Raw genomic sequence first — 21412 nt, 5'->3', positions numbered from 1 at the left:
TCTGAGTTCTGACATTATTTTGTATGTCTACCACACTCTTGAGAAGATTTTCGCGCAAACGTCCGTAAAATACAAAAGTCGCAGGACTTTTTAAAACGGCAAGTCTTTCCAAACGGCCTGTAATAAAAGAGGAGATGGTCTCACGCAGCCGTCGTTTTGAATTATCGCGCAACTGGGAGAAGAACCCTGCGTGACGACCCTAGTCAAAGATGGAACGTAGGGGATCCAGAAAATCGAGCGAATTTTATTACCACGTTTATGTACAAAATGAAGGATCATGGGAGGATGTGCCAACTTCAAAATAATCCAATCTTGAGTTTCGAGGCTTTAGCTAATGGAAAAATATAATCCTTCAAAAGGCTGATGAGCTCCTCTCTCACCTAAAAATAAAAACAAATAAGATAAATTACGTTAGCTGTCATAAAACCACACCAAAAATGTCAACTGAAAATAACGACATTTGGCAAAATCCGAGCAACACAGGGAACCAATACGAATTAGACGCTAAAGCATGCAACCCGTGCCAAGCGCGGGAAAACTCGCGTCAGAAAGTCCACGGGTGGGTTTGGCCTTGCTCCTGATTGGTTAAAAAATCCGTACGTTTGCTCTGATTGGTTAGAGCATTTGCACGAGCTTAACTCTTTTTTAATTTGAAACAGCGGTGGAAAGACTGGAAATACTCGCCTTGTTCTCCCAACTGTCTTCTCGCATAATAGCTTTTAATATTGGAGTATGGAAAACAGTTAGCAAACAGTGACTGATGCAGTGCATCATGTACACACCTCTGGAATGTCTACCATTCTCCGCAGTTTTTGATCTCTCCAAGTCCAGTCAAGAATCACATATTTTAACCGTGACATCTTTAATGAATCTGAATGTTAAAAGAGGAGAACTTTTAAAAATTATATTCAACAAATTATCGAACCACGAGTGTGCATTATCTCAAAAGAATGTTTGTTTACCATTTTGTAGTAGCTTTAGAATACGACTTGGTGTCCCAATACCAAAATGAACCACATGTGACTCGAGAAATTGCTCTTGGGCAGACATCTGGGAAGAGAAATTTTTCAACAGTTAACAGAAAAGTTGTGTGATTTCATTTAGAGGAAAAAAATGTTTCAACAAACATTCTTTGCTGTGCTGCACAAAGCTAGAAAATCCCTCAAGCTGATCCATCTCCACCTTAGGTATTCTTTCCCTAGTGTTGGTCAAGAACTAGTCTAGTTCTGGCTCTCTCTCTGTCACGCAATGTAGCATTGCGTGACAGAGAGAGAGAGCAAGAGGACCGGAACTGGACTAGTTATGAACCCACTGAATGACAGACCCATGATGAGCAACACGACTGCTTGACTGCCACATTTTAACCAATGCCTTCAAACCTTGTCTTCCCAGTCAACTCGCATGTTTAGAGCGTAGATTATTCTTTTGGTGACGACGTGCTTGTTTACAACTTTTCGGTCTAAGGGGAACACATTTAACATTACCTTCATGTGTTTGGCAAACAGTTTCACTGTTTTACATTTCCCTTTGAATTCTGCTGCTGATCTACAAAAGGAAAGAGGAGAATCTTTCACCTAATTTGAATGTTTTTTTGGTTCCAGGCAGTGGAGGAGGGCATAGAATCTCCAACTGGATTTGCAAAACTTCAACTCAACTACTAAAAATACTTTCTAATATACAGCTACACTAAACACTGGCTTCTCTAACAATCTACTGATTAATAATAAAAACAAGTTAAAATTAATCACTGACCTATTGAGTTCTACCACTCTAGTTGCTGCTGAAGAAATAAAGAGAAGTAATGGAGATCCCTTATCACCTCTCTTGTCTAGTTTGTCAACATGACCTGTCCAATGAGGAATAACTGCAAGAAATAAGGTCACAATGGATTGGATAAATTAATTTTAATGAGCTGATAATTGACTGAAACAAAACTGTATCCCATAAACATATCATTTCAATAAAAATGTGATGGTGTTTGGATATCTGATCTTAATTTGCATCGATTTTTGCAACTTTTTGCAATCACAGATAAGTGAATCAGTGGTAAATGTTCCTGTGTGACACAACAGACATTCATTCATTAACAATTCCACATTATGCCATCCTCAGAGACCTAGGAGCTTGCAACATTAACTGTCCTGCCCCAACCAACTGCCCCTGGGTCTCCGAGGATGACATTACTTAGCAAAATTGGTTGCTGTTTAGTCAAAACAAACCTGTACTGAGATAAGGAAGGAGTTCATCAGAAGCACCAGTGTGTGTGGAATCATCTACCAAGCAACAGGAATCTAATGTAAGGAAAATAAATTATGTATATAAGTAAATCTATTATTTTATGTTATTCATTCAAACTCAATACAATTTTGTAACTGACAATGACAAGGTTACAAAGAAAACCTGTATTCCCTTTGGGCAAGATATATGACTATCTATGATGCACTAGCCCAAACATCATCCCAAAAATTTCCTATTAGCAGGACAAATCAATTTAAAATTAAATTAATACAACATAACTTCTGTAATTTAAATTTCCCTGAAATAAATTTTCCCTTAAGAAAACTTCACTTGCCCATATCGGGTAAGCGAAGGACAGAATCCATTAGGCTAGCCTGACAGTGAAATCCACCAGTCCCAAGCAATCAGGATGACTTCCTTTGCACACTGATGACTTATTAAGTTCCTGTCCAAAGATGTCTTTCAAAAAATTGTTCCTTTACATTAAGTTTCTGAAGGTTTTAAGAAAGGTTTAAAGTAAGGTGAGCGGTGGTCTACTGTTTTCTTGCAGCATATAGACCAAATCAGCATTTCTAAGCCACCGTTACAGTGTAGGATACTACTTCACCATTACCATCTATCATTACATCCTCAAGTTCTAATGTGGAAAGCGACCCTGCAGTACAGTCACAGAAAGTCATCCATAACAGCTTAGGAGCTTCAGTGCCATGAAATTCTGTGCTTATACTTTCAATCTGAAAAAGAAAAGAAAAATCATTAATTTATAGCTTCAAAACACAGACTTTGGAGTTCCAAATTTACTATAATTTTTACTCTCCACTGTTGCTCTGCTCATTTCCATGGAAAGTGGTAGTGAGCTACGAAGGTCAGCGAACACAGGATGTTTCACCAAATGCCAAACACAACAACATGTTTGCTTGAGGTTAGCTTTTACTAGTTGGAGAGGGAAAAATACAATATAATGCTGTCCTTTCCAACAAAAAAAAGCTAACCGCAAGCAAACATGTGTGAAACTAACCACATATTAAGCAAACCGTGCATTTGGCATTCAGTATTCTGCAAAATACCCCTGCCAAGGGTCAGCCTGGTAACAGTTTGTCTTTATTTCCCAGATCTGTCTTGTAAGCTGAAATGTAATAATTTCATATTTGAGGGGAAAAACAAGGGGCTCCCTTGCTTGGAAAACAGAGACTATTTCAAGTAAAATTTGTCCCAATATTAAGCTTTAAACAATAACACTGCTAGCAGCCTAATACTACAACACTTCTAGTGTATTTATTTCTGATAGATCTATATCTATATGACATACCTTGGGTTTTTTCCGCTTTTTCTTTACTTTTCTTTTGTCTTTATTGTCACCATCTAGCTGAGTTTAATAAGTAAAATAATAAACAATAACTCAAGTGAAAATATAAGCTTAAATAACCATTGACATGAGATCATCACATGTAATGTTGACGCTTACAAGAATAACCAACTGGCTAAATGTTTGGTTTTTCTGTGACATCATAGCAGCCATGTTGATAGGCTCGATTTCCAGCCGCTGTTCGGGAAATCGGACTCGAGAGAGTGACGAAAATCGAGCCTAACATGTTGATGGACATCATCAAAAGCAGTGTCAAAAGATTTCTTGAAACCTACTCACATGTTTATCGTTGTTCTTTAAATCTTTTCGCCGCCTCTTTCCCCCCTTAGTCTCAGGTTCTTAAAATGAAAGTCGTGGTTCAAGCGCTATAAGTTTTCTTTAAGAAAAAAAGCAGAATGATTTACAAAGCAGAATTTACCAATATCCTCGACGTCTTTTTCCTCCAGCCACCACTCGTCGCCCAAATCGTCCGCCATATTTAATTCCAACAGGGAGAGACTGGGGACTATTCAAAACCTCTACGGTCTTGCTGTCCTGCGGTCTTCCCATTCTCATCCCCATAGCCCTTTTCGCTTCTCTTAGCCGGTGAGGCGAGAAGGGCTATGGGGACGAGAATGTGTCGTGGGGCGCAAGGTAGTCGCGTTGGGTCTTGCGCAGGGTTGGGGGTCGGGCTTCAGAGGATTTGCTCTTTCGAGTGGGGTGAGGATCAAATCACTAGACAAGTTTTTTTGCTAAGGATTTCCTTTATTATTATTATTATCTATACGTGCTAGGAGTGTAAAGAAAGTTGCAGCAGCTATTTCAACCTCCAATTCCAAAGTTTCTTGGGGGAGGTAGAGAGAGGACCTTGGGAACGAGGTTGCCGCTATTTTATGTAACCAGTGAGGTTTTGGTCCATGAAACACTCTCCGGGGATCTGAGCTCTAAGTTTGTAGAACAGGGGTATTGCTAAGCCCAGTTACAGTAGCCCTGTAACAGGGCAGACACCCCTAGGGGTTATAGCCATAATGGACAACAATTTACAGGGATGCTCCGCCCAAAAGGAATACTGGAGGACTGTTCAAGGAATCAAAGGATAGGTTTTTCACATGTTGCAGTTTTTAAAAGGGACTTTCAAAAGATTGCAAATAGGTATATTGGTGCAAGGAGGCGTGAAGCAGTCTGTGGCTGGGTATGGTTATTTTCTGGAATTGCCCAGTTCTTGAAAGACCATAGTTTAAAAATTTATACCAAAAAAACCAATAGTGATGTTTGAAGCTCATTATTTTGATAGTTTAATCCTTAAAATTTACCAGTACTCATCATTATTTCCTGCTATCAAAAAATTAAAAAATCTAAATGAGGTGTTGTGAAATATAACATTACTTCTTAAAAGATTTTTAAAAAAATACAATCTTGATACAGCTGTCAAAAAATAATATTTAAATTTCATGAAAGTAGACCATGGATGGGTTTTGGGTGTTTGCGATCTTGTTGATTTTCACTATCTATTTACAACCTCTTAATTTTCAACAGAACTCTACATTATATATTTCCCAGCTTACCATACATTGCTCTGGAAATAACCATTTCCCCCACCCCTATCCATGCAGGGTTGGTTTGAACCCCCCTAAACTAACTTATTATATACTTTATATGTAGGTATTTTATACCCTATTAGTTATGCACTTGGTACGTTTGTCTCTATACTTAAATATCTTACCATACAACCAATATTATCAACATTTTTCAGGTGGTGTTCAGTCAACTACACTTACAGGGCTCAAAATAAGTGCCATTCAGATGTCCAGGACAAGTAGAGTCTCCTTCTGGGCAAGTACCTTTTCATTCTCACTTGCCCTGTGGGCAAGGGGTCAGGCAATTTGTCTGTCAACTAAATCATTAAAAGATCAAACTAAGACTTGCCCAGGGCAAGTAATATTTGAGACATACTTGTCCTTAAAGGGCAAGCTGGTGGAACTTACTGGATTATAGATGGACCTTTTTACCGATGCCATACAATATCACCAATAATTTTTTTGTATCTTTCATCTAAACAAAAAACCTGCAACTCCATAGATCAAAATATTGATCATGCCTGAAAATCAGAAAATCTGTGGCAAACTCGTGAAAGTATGGGATCCCAAACTTGCCAATTTGTACGAAGAAATGTATGCCAGGGGTAAGAGATGTCCCCTGACATACATTTCTTTATAAAAATTGGCAAGTTTGGGGTCCCATATTTTCATAAGTTTATAACAGATTTTTATGAAACTGCCCATATATACCAAATTCGGCATAATAAATTGAGTTGTGGGGCTTATTTTTTTCAGCGGTAAAAGGCCCATTATCACTAGAAATAGCTTCCTTAACCATTCGCAGCTGCAAAATATCACTGCATATTTAGCCTTCAAAATTGCAACTTAGTTCCAGTCCAATGTTAAGGAATGAGTTATAGTCTATTCACTACTGATGCACTGTACACACTCCAGGGAGGGAAAGAGGAAAAAACCTTGTGAGAGCAAAATTGTCTTGCACAAGAACGTGTGATTCCTGAAAAGGGTCTAATAACCCTCATTTCACTACTTTGTCACCCATTATGAATCAGACTTATATCTGTGCTAATTCATCCATGTCCATAATACCAATTCTATCGTCGTCCATATTTACTGGTATGGGCGCGGATGGTTCCGCCGAAGGAGACTCCACATATTGGTAAAAAATGGACATCACCACAAACACTAACATCACAACAAACAACATGGCAGCAAAAAAGAAAAACTCTGTCATCTGGTTGGTGAAGAGGTGAGATTCTGCTTCAATGACAACAATCAGATTACCAAATGCCACTGTCATCAGCCAGGCTGCCTGGAGACATGACTTCATGCTTGCAGGTGCTTGAGAATATGCGAACTCTAAACCTACATTATAATGAACAGAAAATGAAATTACATGTAAGACAAGGCTGATATTCTAGCAAAATAAATTCCACAAAAAATTGTCTCAAAATATTCATGGACTGTCTTTAATTTAATTATTGGTATGTACTTAGATCACTTAGGAGGCATGGGCTTAATGATTCTGGACTCTGGATGGAGTGGTCTGGGTTTCAGCCCAACCAAGGGTCATTCTGTTCTGTTCTGAAAGTTCCCCTCTCCACCCAAGTATCTAACTAGGGCATTGGCAAATGCTGGTAGTATGCATTTTATCCATCAGGTGGTAGAAATACTCATGGGGTTAAAATGTAATTTAGGAGAGGTTGAACTCAAGACATTGCTGGGCAGCGGTCTTCTTCACTACTGAGGGGTGGTCTCAGGGCTTTCACAGGGCTCAGTTAATTTACAGCTCTCCCAGCGGTTTTTTTTTTTCCGCCATTTTGTGCCTGTTGCTTGTCACTTGCAATAAAGATTGGTAAAAGCCTTTCACTCCCATCACTGCCCAGTCCCTCTAGATAAGCATTAATTAGGTAAGCTTTTAACTTTTTCCACTGAGAAATTCAGTGTGATGGTGCCTGGTGGTTTCTGCTCACAGGGTTGTCATGGTTACTAGGGCTGTCATTAAGGTTTAAGTCACATGTAGTCACCTGGGTGAATTCTATCAACAACAGGCAATTTCACCCATAACATCAAGGGAAAATCAAGCATAACTCAGCTGTAACAGAAGTCACAGGTTACGACCCTTTATGACAGCCCTGCATGGTTACCCTCTGTGCTTCCTTGCAGTTGCCACTGAGCTTTTAGATACCTTTCCCACACTCTATTGGTGATGAGTTTACCTAGTTGCTTAATGCTACGGGGTGCCACTGAGCTCAAACAAAGACTTTTACCTTTTACCTATCTAAATTTATGTTATACATCCCATTAAGACATAAAAGATTAGATCAGGGGATTATAACTCACCAGTAATTGAGAACAGAATTTCTCCACTTGTAATTACAAAATACTGTGGAATCTGATACAACATTGACACACTGTTAGCTTCCAAATCTTCATACAGAGTGACATTAGCTGCTCCTCTCTCTGTGTTGTGTATTACAGCAGTGTATATCCCACCATTCTGAACAACAATGTCACTCGACACGTAAGTTGTACTTGAATTCTTTCCTTTAACTGAAAGCTTATAGTGATCTGCTGAAACAACAGAGCAGTACAATTCTCCCAGAACCAACACATTTTCCTGAATCCTATCTTCATCAAGAAAGATATCAAATGTACTGTCACCAGAATATAAGGGCAAGATAATTGTGCAAAGCTTTGCTTTCCCTGGTGGTGGAAGAGTTACATTTTGTTTGACTGTATGTGATACCATTTGATTTCCATATCCACTGATTACCAGGTTGAACCAGTGCTTTTCTTGCAAGTTGAGATTATTCTTAAACATTTTTGTTGACAAATTGTAACAATTTGGAGATGTTGTAGACATTATGGCAGTCAAGTTTGTAGCTGCTGGTAACTCCATCTCAGTAGAATGTCCATATGAAGCCACTGTTACATTTTTATTTCCAATGGCAAGTGAAACAGAGCAGTCCAAAGTGTTTATGACTTGTAAATTGGCTTGTCCTTTTGGAGGTGCATTCTTGATGACTTCTTCACTCTGAAATTTGACAATGAAATTATTGCCAAATAATAAAAAAGGTAACATTACTATTACCTTTCATCATGTTACATGTGTTATTTAACATGGTAAAAGACACATCCCAAATTACTATACATGTACCTTCTGTTCACAATGCGTAGTTCCAGAAAATGTCCATCCCCTTACCACAGCAGGCATCTCAGAATTTTCAAGGAGCAGGGGTTCCATATGCCTTCGAGTGTCAATCAATATGCTCAATTGACCCTCGATCAACACTGGATCGACAACTTGATTGACACCAATAGACACACTTGATAGACATCTCGATTGATACTCATAATCAACGTCTCAATTGACACTCGATCAACATTTGATCAACAGTTGGTTAATATAATATATATTGATTGACACTACAAAAATCAGTCTACTATTCACTGACTGTCAACCGAGATGTTGATCAAGTGTCGATTGAGTATTGATTGAGTGCCGATTGAGGGTATTGATCAACACTTGACAAAGAATGCCTTTAGTGCACATGACCTGAAGTCAGAAAGCAAGGAGGGGGGGGGGGGGGGGTTGAGCATTTTGGAATATCAGAAACCAAGTTGGGATTTAGATGATGATGTTGCCTGTGGTAGGATATTCTCTGGAATCACTCATTACAATAGATACACCCCAGTAATATACTCAGATCACGGCACCCTGGAACTTTTGAACTCAGATGAGAGGTCGCGTATCTCCAGATGACCCACATCTGCAAGTCACTTTGTAGCTACTAAATATTAAGTTAACCTGTTATTGAATATTACATAGCTTTACCTGTATCTTCATCTGAAGAAATCCAGCAAAAATGAAGGCTACTGAAGCAAGAAACATTCCTACACACATCCTCTTGAGTGGTTTTGGCCTCTTCAACAATGGATACACCACAGCCTCAAACAGCGGAATGAGAATGATGATGAATAGTGGGTTCAAAGCTTGCATTTGGTCTGGTTTTATTGTTCCCAAAAAACCTGTATCAAGATGCATGATAATTTTAAAATTAAATAAATCAATAAATGCAATTAACTCTAAAATAAAATGACCATCTAGAGTTGAAATTTTAAAGCTCACAATTGAAATTTTGATTGCTAACAATCACTATCATCAATTGAAGATATTTTGTACCTTGGGCATTATTGACAATCACATGGTGGGATACTAGTTTATGATAGCACTGGGATTTATTAAGTTACATACATATCATCTTTTCTTGTGGAGATGCAGTGGCCTCATGGTAAGTGTGCGTGCTTGCAGATCAAGCAGTCCAGGTTTGAGCCCTGGCCGGGGACATTGTGTTGTGTTGTGAAGGTGAATTAATCAACATGACACGAGCGTGGGACAAAGAAAAATTTTGAGTCCCCGACAGGAATCGAACCCATGACCTCCCGAACACCGGGCGGGTGCTCTATCCACTGAGCTACGAGAACTCATGGAGAGCAAGGTCATTTAACTGAGTTCAAATATGATAGGTGTCCTGCATACTGCTAGGATCAACGCTATCAAATTCATCGCGAGTAGTGATAAGTTAATAAAGATGGTGAATTTTAAGCTCGGTAATGAAATGTGAAGGTGAATTAATCAACATGACACGAGCGTGGGACAAAGAAAAATTTTGAGTCCCCGACAGGGGAGACATGAGTTCTCGTAGCTCAGTGGATAGAGCGCCCGCCCGGTGTTCGGGAGGTCATGGGTTCGATTCCTGTCGCGGACTCAAAATTTTTCTTTGTCCCACGCTCGTGTCATGTTGATTAATTGACCTTCACATTTCATTACCGAGCTTAAAATTCACCATCTTTATTAACTTATCATTGTGTTGTGTTCTTGGGCAGAACACTTTACTCTCACAGTGCATCTTTCCACATCACCCAGGTATATAAATTGGTGTCAAATGCAAATTTAAGTCAGGGGTATCCCTGCAATGGACTAGCATCCCATCCAGGGGGGAGCAAATAAAATACTCCTAGTCACTTCGTGCTACAGAAACCAGAGATAAGTGCCGGCCTGATGGGCCACTTGGCTCATATGCAGACTTTACCTATCATCTTTTCCTGTCACAGTGGCACTGACAGAAATAACACATGAAAGGGACTTGGAGATGTGGTTGTCCTTGCCAACTGTTTTGCACTTAATATCTAATGCCTTCTATGATGTGTTGTATTTTCTTATTGTGGTAATTTGAAATGCCAAAATAGGATCCTATAGGAGTAGTTTAAAAAAGCAACTAAGAATAATCAGCAGTTCTGTCCAAAAAAATTAATTAACATCAAATTTAAACTGACCAGCGTCACCATTCATTTGTCCTGCCTGCAAAACCCAGCGGGACCCCTGCTGATCAAACAGTGTCCAGAACACGGGTAGTGGTAGAAACATAAATAGCACTTTAAACATAGCCTTGATGTCCTGTATCAACTGTGCATCATATGTATCGCCAGCCCAGTCCATCCAATGATCCTTCTTCTCTCCCTTAAAAAAACAAAAGAGTAATGATGAAGATGACGGCAATAATGACTATGATGATAATGACTTTGATTATAATGACTTACATGTATAACAGATCATAAACTACCCAACAGATTATCTTACCAGCCTGTTTTTGTTACTTGTAGCATCTAGTACATTATGTTAACTTTAAAGGTTCAACCGTAGAATCAGAGATTTATATCATTTACTTCTAACCTTTGTTGTAATTTTCTTCTTGAGTGCATAACTGACAGCCCTCATTACGCGCCACAAAATGTTATCAGTAAGAGGAACCCTCTTGTACTTATGCCGACCACACCAAAAGAATGCAATGGCCATTAACATCAAGGCTGCAGGAATGCCAAAGGCCAGGGGGTAACAGTCGTCTCCAAAACACTTCACATCTCCTGAAATGATTGAACATCAAATATTATATACCGTCCTAGTAAATGATATTTTATTAAATGGTAGGCCAGCAGAGGAGACTGTCATCCTGTAATACAGATTGGCATGCATTCCAAGAAATCAGAAGTGCCTCCGGTAACACTAAATAGGAGTGGTGGGTGGTAAAATCAGGGACTGATTGCCAATACATGTAGACCGTTGTTTGAAAATCGGGGACCAAGACTTCAATGATCTTACAAAATCTGCGCCACCCAGTGCAGAGAACATCAAACCCAAGACTTAGTAGACTTCTGTATTCTATGCAAAAATCCAAGCCCTTTAAGACATGTCTTGATATTCAAGTGCTCTTGGTAGCCAGCAGTTGGACTGCTTTTCCTGTATCAACTAGCTGTTTCATTTGAATGCAGACCCACAGCTAAATTAAAAAATGTATACTTTTAAATGTTAATTGTGCACTTACTGAACAGTAACAACTTTTTTTAGCATCCCTACCTCTGAGAACTGGTGTGATCAACATTGACAACAAACTACCAGCATTTATTGCAAAATAAAACACAGAGAAAAAACTTTGAAGCAAGAGAGACTGATCAGAAGTGAACTGGTCTCCTCCAAATGCCGATACACAAGGCTTGATACCTCCAGTGCCCAGCGCTATTAGAAATAAACCAATCATTGGGCCTGCAATCTCGCCAGCACCAAGAGGAGGAAGAGAAGTGATGGACACTATCAAGTTCCCAAGGCAATAAACAATAGAGACATACAAGATTGTTCTGAAAAAGTGATAGAAGAAAAAGTATCAGTTTAGAACTTGCAAAAGCACTTTCATTGGTATGATAACCAACTTGCATAGGCCAATAGCACCATAATAATTATTATAGGAACAGAACCACATGCATGCATAGAAATAGAAAACCATGCAACTCTTTTTCCATGGTCAACATTGCTAGCAGCATGGATTGTGGGCATGTGCGCCCTGCAATGACGATGACATCGCACAACATGGCGGCCATACTACAGCTAATACCCAGTCATGCAGCCTTAGTTTACAGTATACATCTTTGATATTGGACATCCATGTTATAGTCGATTGACACCTGCCAAAGCAAGGTATCTATTAACCAGTATCACATAATCATATCACAGGCTCAGGTTTAGGCTCTTCAAGGTCACATGTTTTTTTCAAAGTTGACCGCTGACCAACTACTGGTTTTTGATTGTACTCCGGCTCATGTCAGGTTAACTTGTTGTAGTCAGAGCCGGGCTGTTCAGAAGCTGTTTAACGCTAATCCAGGATTAAAAGTTAACCGAAGTATAAATTTTTCTTGTATGCAAATGTTTTTCACTGCTTTTGTTTTGTCTTAAGTGTGAGATTATTCAAACTCAAAATAGAAGGCCAAACAATATCAACAGAAAACCTCACCACAAAGTTACAAAACTCAAATCAAAATTCTCGGGCTTTGAACAACCCGATCCAGGAGCTCTACTTTTAGGCTTGGCTAAATCTATATATTAAATAAGGATGTCAGCTAAATAATGAGTTGTCTGTCAACAATAATTTTTGGGTGGTCATTTGCTTCAAGCAGTCTGCATTATCAGTAAGTTAAGATCTAGTCACCTTGTTGAGATATTTACTATACACCCATATAGGAATGAAAGGAATTTATAATTTAGGCTCATTTTATGACCCTTTGAATCATATTCACATTTCAAACCCCTCATTGACTAGCTTTTCAGCTAATTACGAATATATACATGTATAGGCTGGGTTTAAATTCTGGAACCTTAATTAAAACATCTATGCCAACTCTCTTGGAGTATCCAAGAATCTTCCGAATACAGTCTGAATCTCCCGATCTCCTGTATAGGTCACCAAATCTCCTGGATATGAATGTTAAAGTACATTTTACACAATCATTTTGGTGGATCATGTTTGCTAAAGGCATCTGTGGTTGAATGTCAATTGATACCCCCAATCGACACTTAATCAAAACTTAATTGACATCTCAATCGATACTCTGTTGACACTAGACTGACACCCGCTCAACACTCAATCGACACTCAATTGACAGTTAGTCAATAGTTGACAGAGTGTCAACAGACTCATATGTATCAAATGACACTTGATGGCGTGTCTGCAAAAATTAGTCAACTCTTGACCGACTGTAGATCAAGACACCAACTGAGTGTTGACTGAGTATCCATGAAGATGTTGATTGAGTGTTGGTGGAAATGTTGGGTCCATCAAGGGTATCAATCGACACTCAACCGCAGGTGCCTTTTAGTACACATGATCCATTTTTGCCACCTTTCGGCATGTTGGTTTAGTTGACACATTTTTGTTGATAAATCAGGTGAGTTCTACTTTCGACAATGTTTTAGGGTTGAGAGGGTAAAATTGGTGACCTCTCACGATTTCTTTATGTTGGCATCTCTCTCTGACAGAGATCTTCAAAGTCCTGGCTTGCCTACCTATATAAAAAAGCTGGAGGGCTCAAACTAGTAATGGTCGGCAATGGGAGTGAAAGAGATCGTTTTTACTCACCGATATTTTCCAAGCCAGCCATCAGCTAACATTGCTCCAAACAAAGGCGTAAAGTAACATAACATGGAGAAAGAGTGAAACACGGCAGTGGCTGTGTTGTCTCCAAGAGCAAGCACTCTGGTCAGATATAAGATCAAGATAGCTTTCATGCCATAATACGAAAACCTCTCGCAGAACTCGTTACCCACAATGTAGTAAATACTTGATGGAAAGCCAGTTTTACCCAGAAGGAACTTCTTCACCCGCCCCCATGCCTTCCCACTCAGTTTAGATTCGGCATCGTCGTTTTGTAGCGAGACATCAACGTTGTTTGGAAAGGAAGGACGAAAAATTTCCGAGCCAGTCCAACTCTTCACGCTGTCTTGACGCTGGACAGATGAAGTAGCGGTATTTTGAGTTTGGGCTGACATCGCTGACAATGAGAGGTCCACAACTACTTTCTTGAAAGAGCTGACCGGGAATGGCGGGAACCTTCCCTTGCTCCGGTTGGTCGTTTTGGTTGTGTGATTGCGTGACAGCGTCTGGCGTAACACTACCGCTGACCATTGTTTTAATTTTGGAAAAATAGGGGACAGTTCAGGGTGTCGGGAATGAATGTGTTGTGCAACACTTCGAAGTGTTCGTCACAAGAACCGGTAACCCGGCACACGCGGAAAAATGGCGGGCAGATTTATTCGAAGGGGACTAGATCATCTCAAAAGTAAAGAATTTAGAGAATATTTATGCAGGTATGTTTGATTTCTTCTCTATAAACAAGGCTACACAACTTGTGGGTTTTCCGAGGTACTAACTGGCTGTTTTCTGTTCTTTTTCAGCACGGTAAGTTATGACTAGTTACAGCATTTTCTGTTCGTCAGTGAATTCTATAAAAGTTTGACCTTGAATCCTTTCAAGTATTTCCGTAAGTAAACTAACATTATTTGTTTATTTCTACGCATCTGCCACAGCATTTTTGGGGACCGGGTAAGTGCTATTATTTTGTTTAATTAAAGGCGAATTGTGGTTGTCATTTTTCCCCTTGGATAATTTGATTGTGTAAGAATAGTTTTATTCGATCGAATGAAGCAATAACACGTTCTGATTTGTTCTGATCTGTTCCGATCTGTTCCGATCTGTTCTGATCTGTTTGTTTTCATTATGGAAGTCGCGTTTTGCGATGGATTTAATCGGAGGAGATTCTTTCCTTGTTTGTGTTACGTTTATAGCTTCTGAATTATTTATTTCCAATCAGTGTTGCCACACGTTAAGAACATCAAACGGAAATACTGCAAAAATTTGCGTTGGTAGTCAAAAAATCTTACCTCAGGTACATTGGGACCGGATCGTAGACGAGAATAAATCAACTCGGAGCTAAGTGCACGTGAACTTGGGCATTACTCAAAAGGGATTCGATCGATCGAATATTAGTTTCACGTGTACATTTATAATGATGGTCGGCTGGAATTCGATCAGTCCAACAAGTTTCACGTGAACATTTGTCGTCTGGAATTGCAACGACATAGGTGTCTTGATATTAAGATACATATTTCCATTCTTTTAGGTGCCTTTTTCCTTGAAGTATACCCAGTGCTTGTTTCATTATATTCGGTACCTTCTTTATTGTATTCCATGCATTTTTTATTTATATCCGGTGCTTAATTATATGCGGTGCTTTTTTCATCGTCTGTGGTGCTTTCTCTGTCATCTTTGATGTGTGTTTCTTTTTCTGCACTGCTTTCTTTGATCATTGTGGTATCATAAATATTTCTTTGTTGCAGTTTTGCAATCTGTGAGCCTCATTTTCTGTCAAACCAGAGAATAGAAAAACGAAAGCCTTAGGGAATGAGAATACAAGGAATGTCATGTTAGTTATGTTAAACAATTAGATTATGAGTTCGAGATTTCTGTCTCGTGATAGATGACAAGGGCGCAGCGTGAGTCAACTCTCTCGCATAGAAATTGAGAGCGAATAATCTATTATTGTTTTAAAATAAATCTACTAGTCATTCAAAACATTATCAAAATCCTCTTCACAGACACTTCGAAAACACCAAGAAGTGGCTGTCATTTTGTTAACAAGGGCACACTGCTTAAGGCTACTAACTACATGTATCTATCACAGAATAGATAGTGAGTCACGTAGCCAATCACAGAATAGATAGTGGGTAGCGTAGACAATCAGAGAACGGCATTCGTGATAGAATGCTAGTAGATTTATACTAAAAATAAATATATGTTATTAACTGGCTGGGAGGTCCATGCAGGGAAAAACCATGCCCAAGGTCCCGAGTAAGGCCCCAGACCTTGTGGCCTGAGGCCGCAAAAAAAAAAACCCTGCCTGCTCTGGGAACCAATGATATTGCAGGATATGTTGAATTCCACCTGCTCACACACTGAGAAAAAAAAATAAAACATGATATTAACTGACCACAGTGAAACAAAAATAAATATGTCAAAGAACAGAATTTTTGAAACATGTCTGGCTGAGATCCCTGACTTTGATAAATTATACAGACAAAAAGTCAGTGAGGAAAGTCTGTCACCGTTCTTGGTCACTTAATGTTTTGGTACTTGGAGCTTCCACAGTGTGGCTTAAAGAGTTAACAAAACAAGTTTTGCAAAACATTGTCTTGAGACTTGTACCAGTGGAAAATTAAACAATATCATCTTGATTTGGTGCAACTGAAAAAAAAACTGAGTTGGGCTTTCATTGCAGAAGGAGCATGTTAAATAGTTGTTTTTTCCTTACTCTCTCTCACACAAACTTATAGTGTTAAATGTTCTTGCCATTTAGGGCTGGTCTACCCCTGCATTTAAATCTTCAGTTAGAAGCACAAGAATCCATACAATTACTGAAACTGGAGTCAAAATGCAGTTTTTGTTTGGACTCTTGCACTTTGAATTTTCCTATGTCCTTCCTGAGTCGTGAGAGAGGTTGCAATGTTTTTTTTTTAGTTGCCAACTGGGGACTACCCCTGGCTGCCATGTCCGACATGAAGAGGGATCCAGAGTATATTAGTGGCAGAATGACAACAGGTAGAGGAATGAGTGTCATCAGGTATTCTGATGATCTTATGAAATGGCTGAATCATTAATAATATTATAATCATAATAAAACTATAACATTATTTGAATCTGAGGATCTGGGAAACTCCGGAAGTGATAAGAGTCCATATTATGTCACTCTATGTATAATGATCAAGTTTTGCTTGTGCCCGTTGATGATGTTATACCAAAAGAGTGGATCCATGATTTTTCAAAGGAGGGTAGCTGGTACCTTAGGGTTGCAGAATCAATATGTGGCATACCCCCAAATGGAATGCAAATTGAGAATTGGTTTTCTAATTTTAAACTGTTATACCTGAGAAATACTACCAAAATGGGGGTTGGCTAGCCACGTAATCCATGCCTCCCCTCCCCTAAATCCATTCCCGGGTATATCTCCTGTTTTGATAATATTTCTCCCAAGTTGAGATTTACAAAACAGACTCTGCCCAGTCAGGAAAAAGTGATACATGTAGTTTACCTTGATCTTCACCTGTCTGTTTTAAAGCTCTAGTACGTTTATATACTGTTGGCCACTTGATAAACTTTCTGATTAAGTTTTAATTTATTTATTGCCAACTTTTTTTACATCTTTAATTTAATTGGCTTCTGTTTCAACTAGAAACTGAAAAATAATGCAACAATTGTGGAAGCTAAGGCAGAGATATCTATTTTGTAAAAACTGGAATGTGGTCAGGGGCTTTCACAATTCAAACAGCAACACACTTAATTACCACTGACAATAGAAAAAAAAACCTCTTAGTTACAGAATAAAGCTAAGCGAGTCTCATTGCCTCCATATGGCAGTTGTGACATTTTTGATTTGCCATTTGAAACAAAAGCTGTCGTAAGGTTGTCACAACTAAATCCAAAAAACTATGACAAATGGCAGTGATGTAGCCATGCATCTCTACTGTAAACGCTAATCTTTCTTATGTGGTTTACTTACTAAGTATTTTGTGTTGTTTTTCCAGCACTTTGTATTTACTCAATGTTGTTCATGAGGTTTGCGTGGAAAGTTCAACCTAGGAATATGCTTCTGTTTGCTTGCCACTTTTCAAATGAAGTCTGTCAGCTTGTTCAGCTAGGAAGATTTGTCAAATACAGGTACAGTATGCTGTGTTTACAATAAAACTTTACCTCTCCCCATGGTATTGTTTACAGTTGAAGCTAATAGGTCAATATACATGAGATTTAACAAAAGGATCATCTTGAAAAATAAATAAAATCAAGGATTTGTATTGTGCATGCACTGGTTTCAAATGAGAATTTTGAAAACACAAGATGTAATTCCTTGGAACTTCAATGCAACAAAGTGCCTTTAGTTTAAGAGACTAGCAAATACGTTCATTTTAACAGGGGTTCAGTACATGTACAATGACGTACCCATAGTTCCATCCCATAGACTCTGTGACATTTATTATAAACAATGGTTCCAAAGACAACTTGAATACTGTAAACTGCCACTTGTAAGCTGTGGGTCTATACAACTTCAGTTTTGGATGGGCCTATATATGGAGGGGCTTATACCTGGCCCGGGGGGGGGGGGGTGTATAAGCAAAAAGAAAAACGTTTTGAAATGAGCTACAGCAGGGGCTTTTAATTGGAAATAATATTTTGTTTATGAGTAGAATGGGAGTGGTGGGGGGGGGGGGGGACAGCGCTTATAAGCAGCAATTTTATTTTATTTATTACGTGGATTGGCCTACATACTTTACATGTATGTTAGAGGTTGCAGTGACCCTAGCCTTTCCAAAAAAGCACAAGAAGGGAACAAACTTCGAGCGAGTGCGAAAAATAAGGAGCAGGGGGAGAGGGGCAGGAGAGCATCAAGGAAACGCCTGTATTCAATCCCAGACATTTTACCGAACGCCCCCAAACATACCACACCCACTTGGGGTGCCAACAGTCACATGAGAACCAATGATCATTAACTTCCAGTAAATCATTTTTGACAAGTGCCCGTCATGAGCTTGATAGAGTCCACTAAAAGCAAATAGTGCACGTAAATATGCTTTCTTTCTCTGATGATATGGTTTCGGACAATTGCCACATCTGTCATTGAGTTAAAGAAAAACAAAGTTTGGAAACTGGAGATACGCAAGCTCGATCAAATTGATGCAAGAAAGGGACGTCTCTGCATAAATGTATAGCTTTCTCGAAGTAAAGCTACGGCAGACTCTGAGGAGAAACTGTACAAAGATATGATATCTGTGATATTGTGATGAGAAGCAACGTACTGACTTGACAGTTCTACTCAATCAAGCTTGCTTGATCTCTCCACCTGGTAAAGGAAAGAAAATGGCTGATATGCAGCTGGCTACAGCAAACCCTGAAAGTTGTCAGGCCCTCCATTTAAGTAGCATTAATAGGATATGCCACCTAAATCTGAAAGACTTGCAGTTTTTGGACACTACCATAGCAAGAAATATGTGAGTAACCATTAGGAAAATTTGTAGTGAAATCGAGTAAAATCCTTTGTTTATTTCTTTTCTTTAAGGCTGGAGGGTGGAGCAAGGACACCAAGTGTTGAAGTCTACCCATCAAGTTAAACTTGCATTTTTTGAAATATTCTGTCCTGGGAATCTTTGGAATTTGGTGTATGATAATAATATTTAACGCATGACTTATAAATAAGTTGAAATGACAAAACGTGATGTAGATAGAAGAAACTGTTTTATACCTGACAATGTTCCTCCATTAGGACATACTGTTTTTACAGTTTTTAATGACAATTGTTAAGGGAAAATAGTTGGGCTATTTTATAATTTACCCGTAATAAATAAGGAGTGCTTTGTGTTATATGTAACAGGGCTGCAATACATTGAAAGGGAAGCTTGAAATCTAGTTAGGAAATACAATTAAAGGGATCAGAGGATTACAAGAAGATTAAGTCTTGTATAATTCACACGAATTCTGAAAATGTCTAAGACCTACATGTAACCTGTTCAAGTTTTACTATTATTAAAGCAGAGTTTATTTTTGTAGCAGGACACATTCTTAACCACTTAGGCTTTTTACAGGCACCCATTTCAAACAGTGTACTACTACCAAACACTTTTTGTTTTGGTGGCAGAGCTATGAGACTACAAGGCATTCCAAATGTCATTACTCCCCATTCTCCTTGCAGCTTCACTGCTCTTATGAAAGGCTGTACTCTACTGCCAAAACACAAAGTCATTAACACTCATGCACAAAATCCCACGAGCTAGACAGGCTTGGATTGGGAAGGCCAAAGGACCCAGTCCTGAAGTGACCAAAGGACCTAATGTGCTACATTTTGAAAGAGAGGGGCTAAGTTGTCATTTTACATTTATTTTACAATTTGCAGTGCCGTGTAGTCTTTGTAGAACTCAGTGGAAGCTACAACTTAAAGGAAGCTGAACTTTGAGAAACCCTGTCATTTTGGAGCCAGTTGCCACAGCAGTGGTATGTAAAATTGTTGTGACATTTGATCAGACATTAACTGAACGAGGGTTTGCTGCTTAAAAATGGGGAAAAAAGTGTTGGCAGTGTAGACTTCCATTAATTCAGCTTCCTTTTGTTATTAGGAATGGTAGTAATTTAAGTTAACTGCCTATAATGAAGCAAAATATAGTGTATGAAATGTACGGGTTATGAGATATTTATCTTGTTTCTGACTGACGAATGGATTGCTTATTACAGTTAAGATTACTGTTGTGTGTGGCATAAAAGGGTATTTATTAAGCACCTCTCATTGAATTGTGCTTTTAATGAAAGTAAGTTGGGTGAAGCATCAGTTGTGTGAGACAAGGCAAGAACTTGACTGCAGGAGTGACTTTTTAAGTGAGTTTTTAGGGTACACCATGTATTGAATTCAGGAATTAAATATACTCAGAAACTGAAATACAGTGTTCAATATTATTTAATTTGGATAATAAATTACTGATTTCTTTGACACTTTGGTAGTGGTGGTTGTTTCAAAATATTCAGTGAATGCATATCATATATCTCCTTTCATCCCATGCTTTGAAGAATACTTTATTTATTTGTGCAACCAATAGGCCTTTTTGCAACAGATGGTCACGTGATGCACTTTTCAAGAACTCACTGATTTAGACATTGGTAATGCATAATGTTATCAGAAATGGAAAGACCACTTACAATTAAGCTTAGAGGCAAAGTTTCAGATTTATATCGTTCAAGAAGGAGTTTTTATGGACGTCAGAAATTGGAAGAGTTTGTGTTGAAAGAAGACGCTTTGTTCTCCAGTCACGCTCCAGTGGTTTTCTACGCAAATCCGTGTAATTCTGCAAGTGTTCAAACTGCCTAGAATTTCCCGTTACTCCTAATATTTCATTTAGATAAGGAGTAGGCCAGCGCGTGGAGAGGATTGGAGAGGACTCGTCCATCAACACCCTTGTATTTTTAACAAAAATTTCTCCTTTTTCCAATGTGGCGTGCGACGTCAAGTGGACAAGTTTCTGGGTTAGATTTCGGGCGTTAGCTCTTTTGACTCTTGGACAAATGTTAATACTCATTGCCTACATTTGGCGCGAAAATATATGCCCGGATATTTGTCCAAGGACATTCAGTCTGTTCCGAGAAGCGAGCAGTCCCCAAGAGCGTAGCTCGAGGAAAACTGCCAGATATGTTCGCGCCAAATGGAGGCTATTGTGTTTATTATCTTTCAAGTATTTTTCGCAGCACGCACAGTTTCGAAAATTGGGGATATTTGGTCACGTGACGGGTTTAGAACAATCGCGTGCGAGCGATAATATTTCATGGATATTTACCAAACTCTCTATACGTACAGATCA

At 38.9% G+C, this 21412-nt stretch overlaps 3 protein-coding genes across 4 annotated transcripts; 1 reads left to right on the top strand and 2 right to left on the bottom strand.

Moving 5' to 3' along the window:
* Positions 1-227: 227 nt before the first annotated feature.
* On the bottom strand, positions 228-5639 carry LOC145480798 (uncharacterized protein C3orf26 homolog). Its single transcript, XM_081459125.1, has 10 exons — positions 4023-5639; positions 3884-3942; positions 3548-3604; positions 2852-2972; positions 2220-2291; positions 1753-1864; positions 1485-1545; positions 963-1050; positions 783-871; positions 228-380 (listed from the first exon to the last, which is right to left on the bottom strand). The coding sequence occupies exons 1-10, from the start codon at positions 4078-4080 to the stop codon at positions 297-299; spliced, it is 801 nt and encodes a 266-aa protein (XP_081315251.1). The 5' UTR covers positions 4081-5639; the 3' UTR covers positions 228-296.
* A 160-nt stretch (positions 5640-5799) lies between these two features.
* LOC145480791 (solute carrier family 15 member 1-like) lies at positions 5800-14050 on the bottom strand. The gene is made up of 7 exons (XM_081459117.1): positions 13608-14050; positions 11558-11835; positions 10877-11067; positions 10480-10663; positions 8978-9171; positions 7483-8176; positions 5800-6504 (listed from the first exon to the last, which is right to left on the bottom strand). Exons 1-7 carry the CDS (start codon positions 14015-14017, stop codon positions 6194-6196), a joined length of 2262 nt encoding a protein of 753 aa, XP_081315243.1. The 5' UTR covers positions 14018-14050; the 3' UTR covers positions 5800-6193.
* Positions 14051-14252: 202 nt separating this feature from the next.
* LOC145480799 (mitochondrial pyruvate carrier 1-like) lies at positions 14253-20550 on the top strand. Of its 2 annotated transcripts, XM_081459127.1 has the most exons (5): positions 14253-14339; positions 14555-14570; positions 16542-16622; positions 17606-17738; positions 19132-20550. In XM_081459127.1, exons 1-5 carry the CDS (start codon positions 14265-14267, stop codon positions 19181-19183), a joined length of 357 nt encoding a protein of 118 aa, XP_081315253.1. In that variant the 5' UTR covers positions 14253-14264; the 3' UTR covers positions 19184-20550. The 2 variants fall into 2 exon arrangements, with proteins under 2 accessions (XP_081315253.1, XP_081315252.1); XM_081459126.1 differs by lacking the exons at positions 14253-14339; positions 14555-14570 and having other exon boundaries at positions 14589-16622.
* The last annotated feature ends 862 nt before the right edge of the window (positions 20551-21412 follow it).

Source organism: Orbicella franksi, chromosome 3 (genome assembly GCF_964199315.1).
Source record: "Orbicella franksi chromosome 3, jaOrbFran1.1, whole genome shotgun sequence".
NCBI classification, from domain to species: domain Eukaryota; kingdom Metazoa; phylum Cnidaria; class Anthozoa; order Scleractinia; family Merulinidae; genus Orbicella; species Orbicella franksi.
The sequence above is the reverse complement of the archived record's forward strand: the minus strand, read 5'-3'. Positions and strand labels throughout refer to the sequence as shown.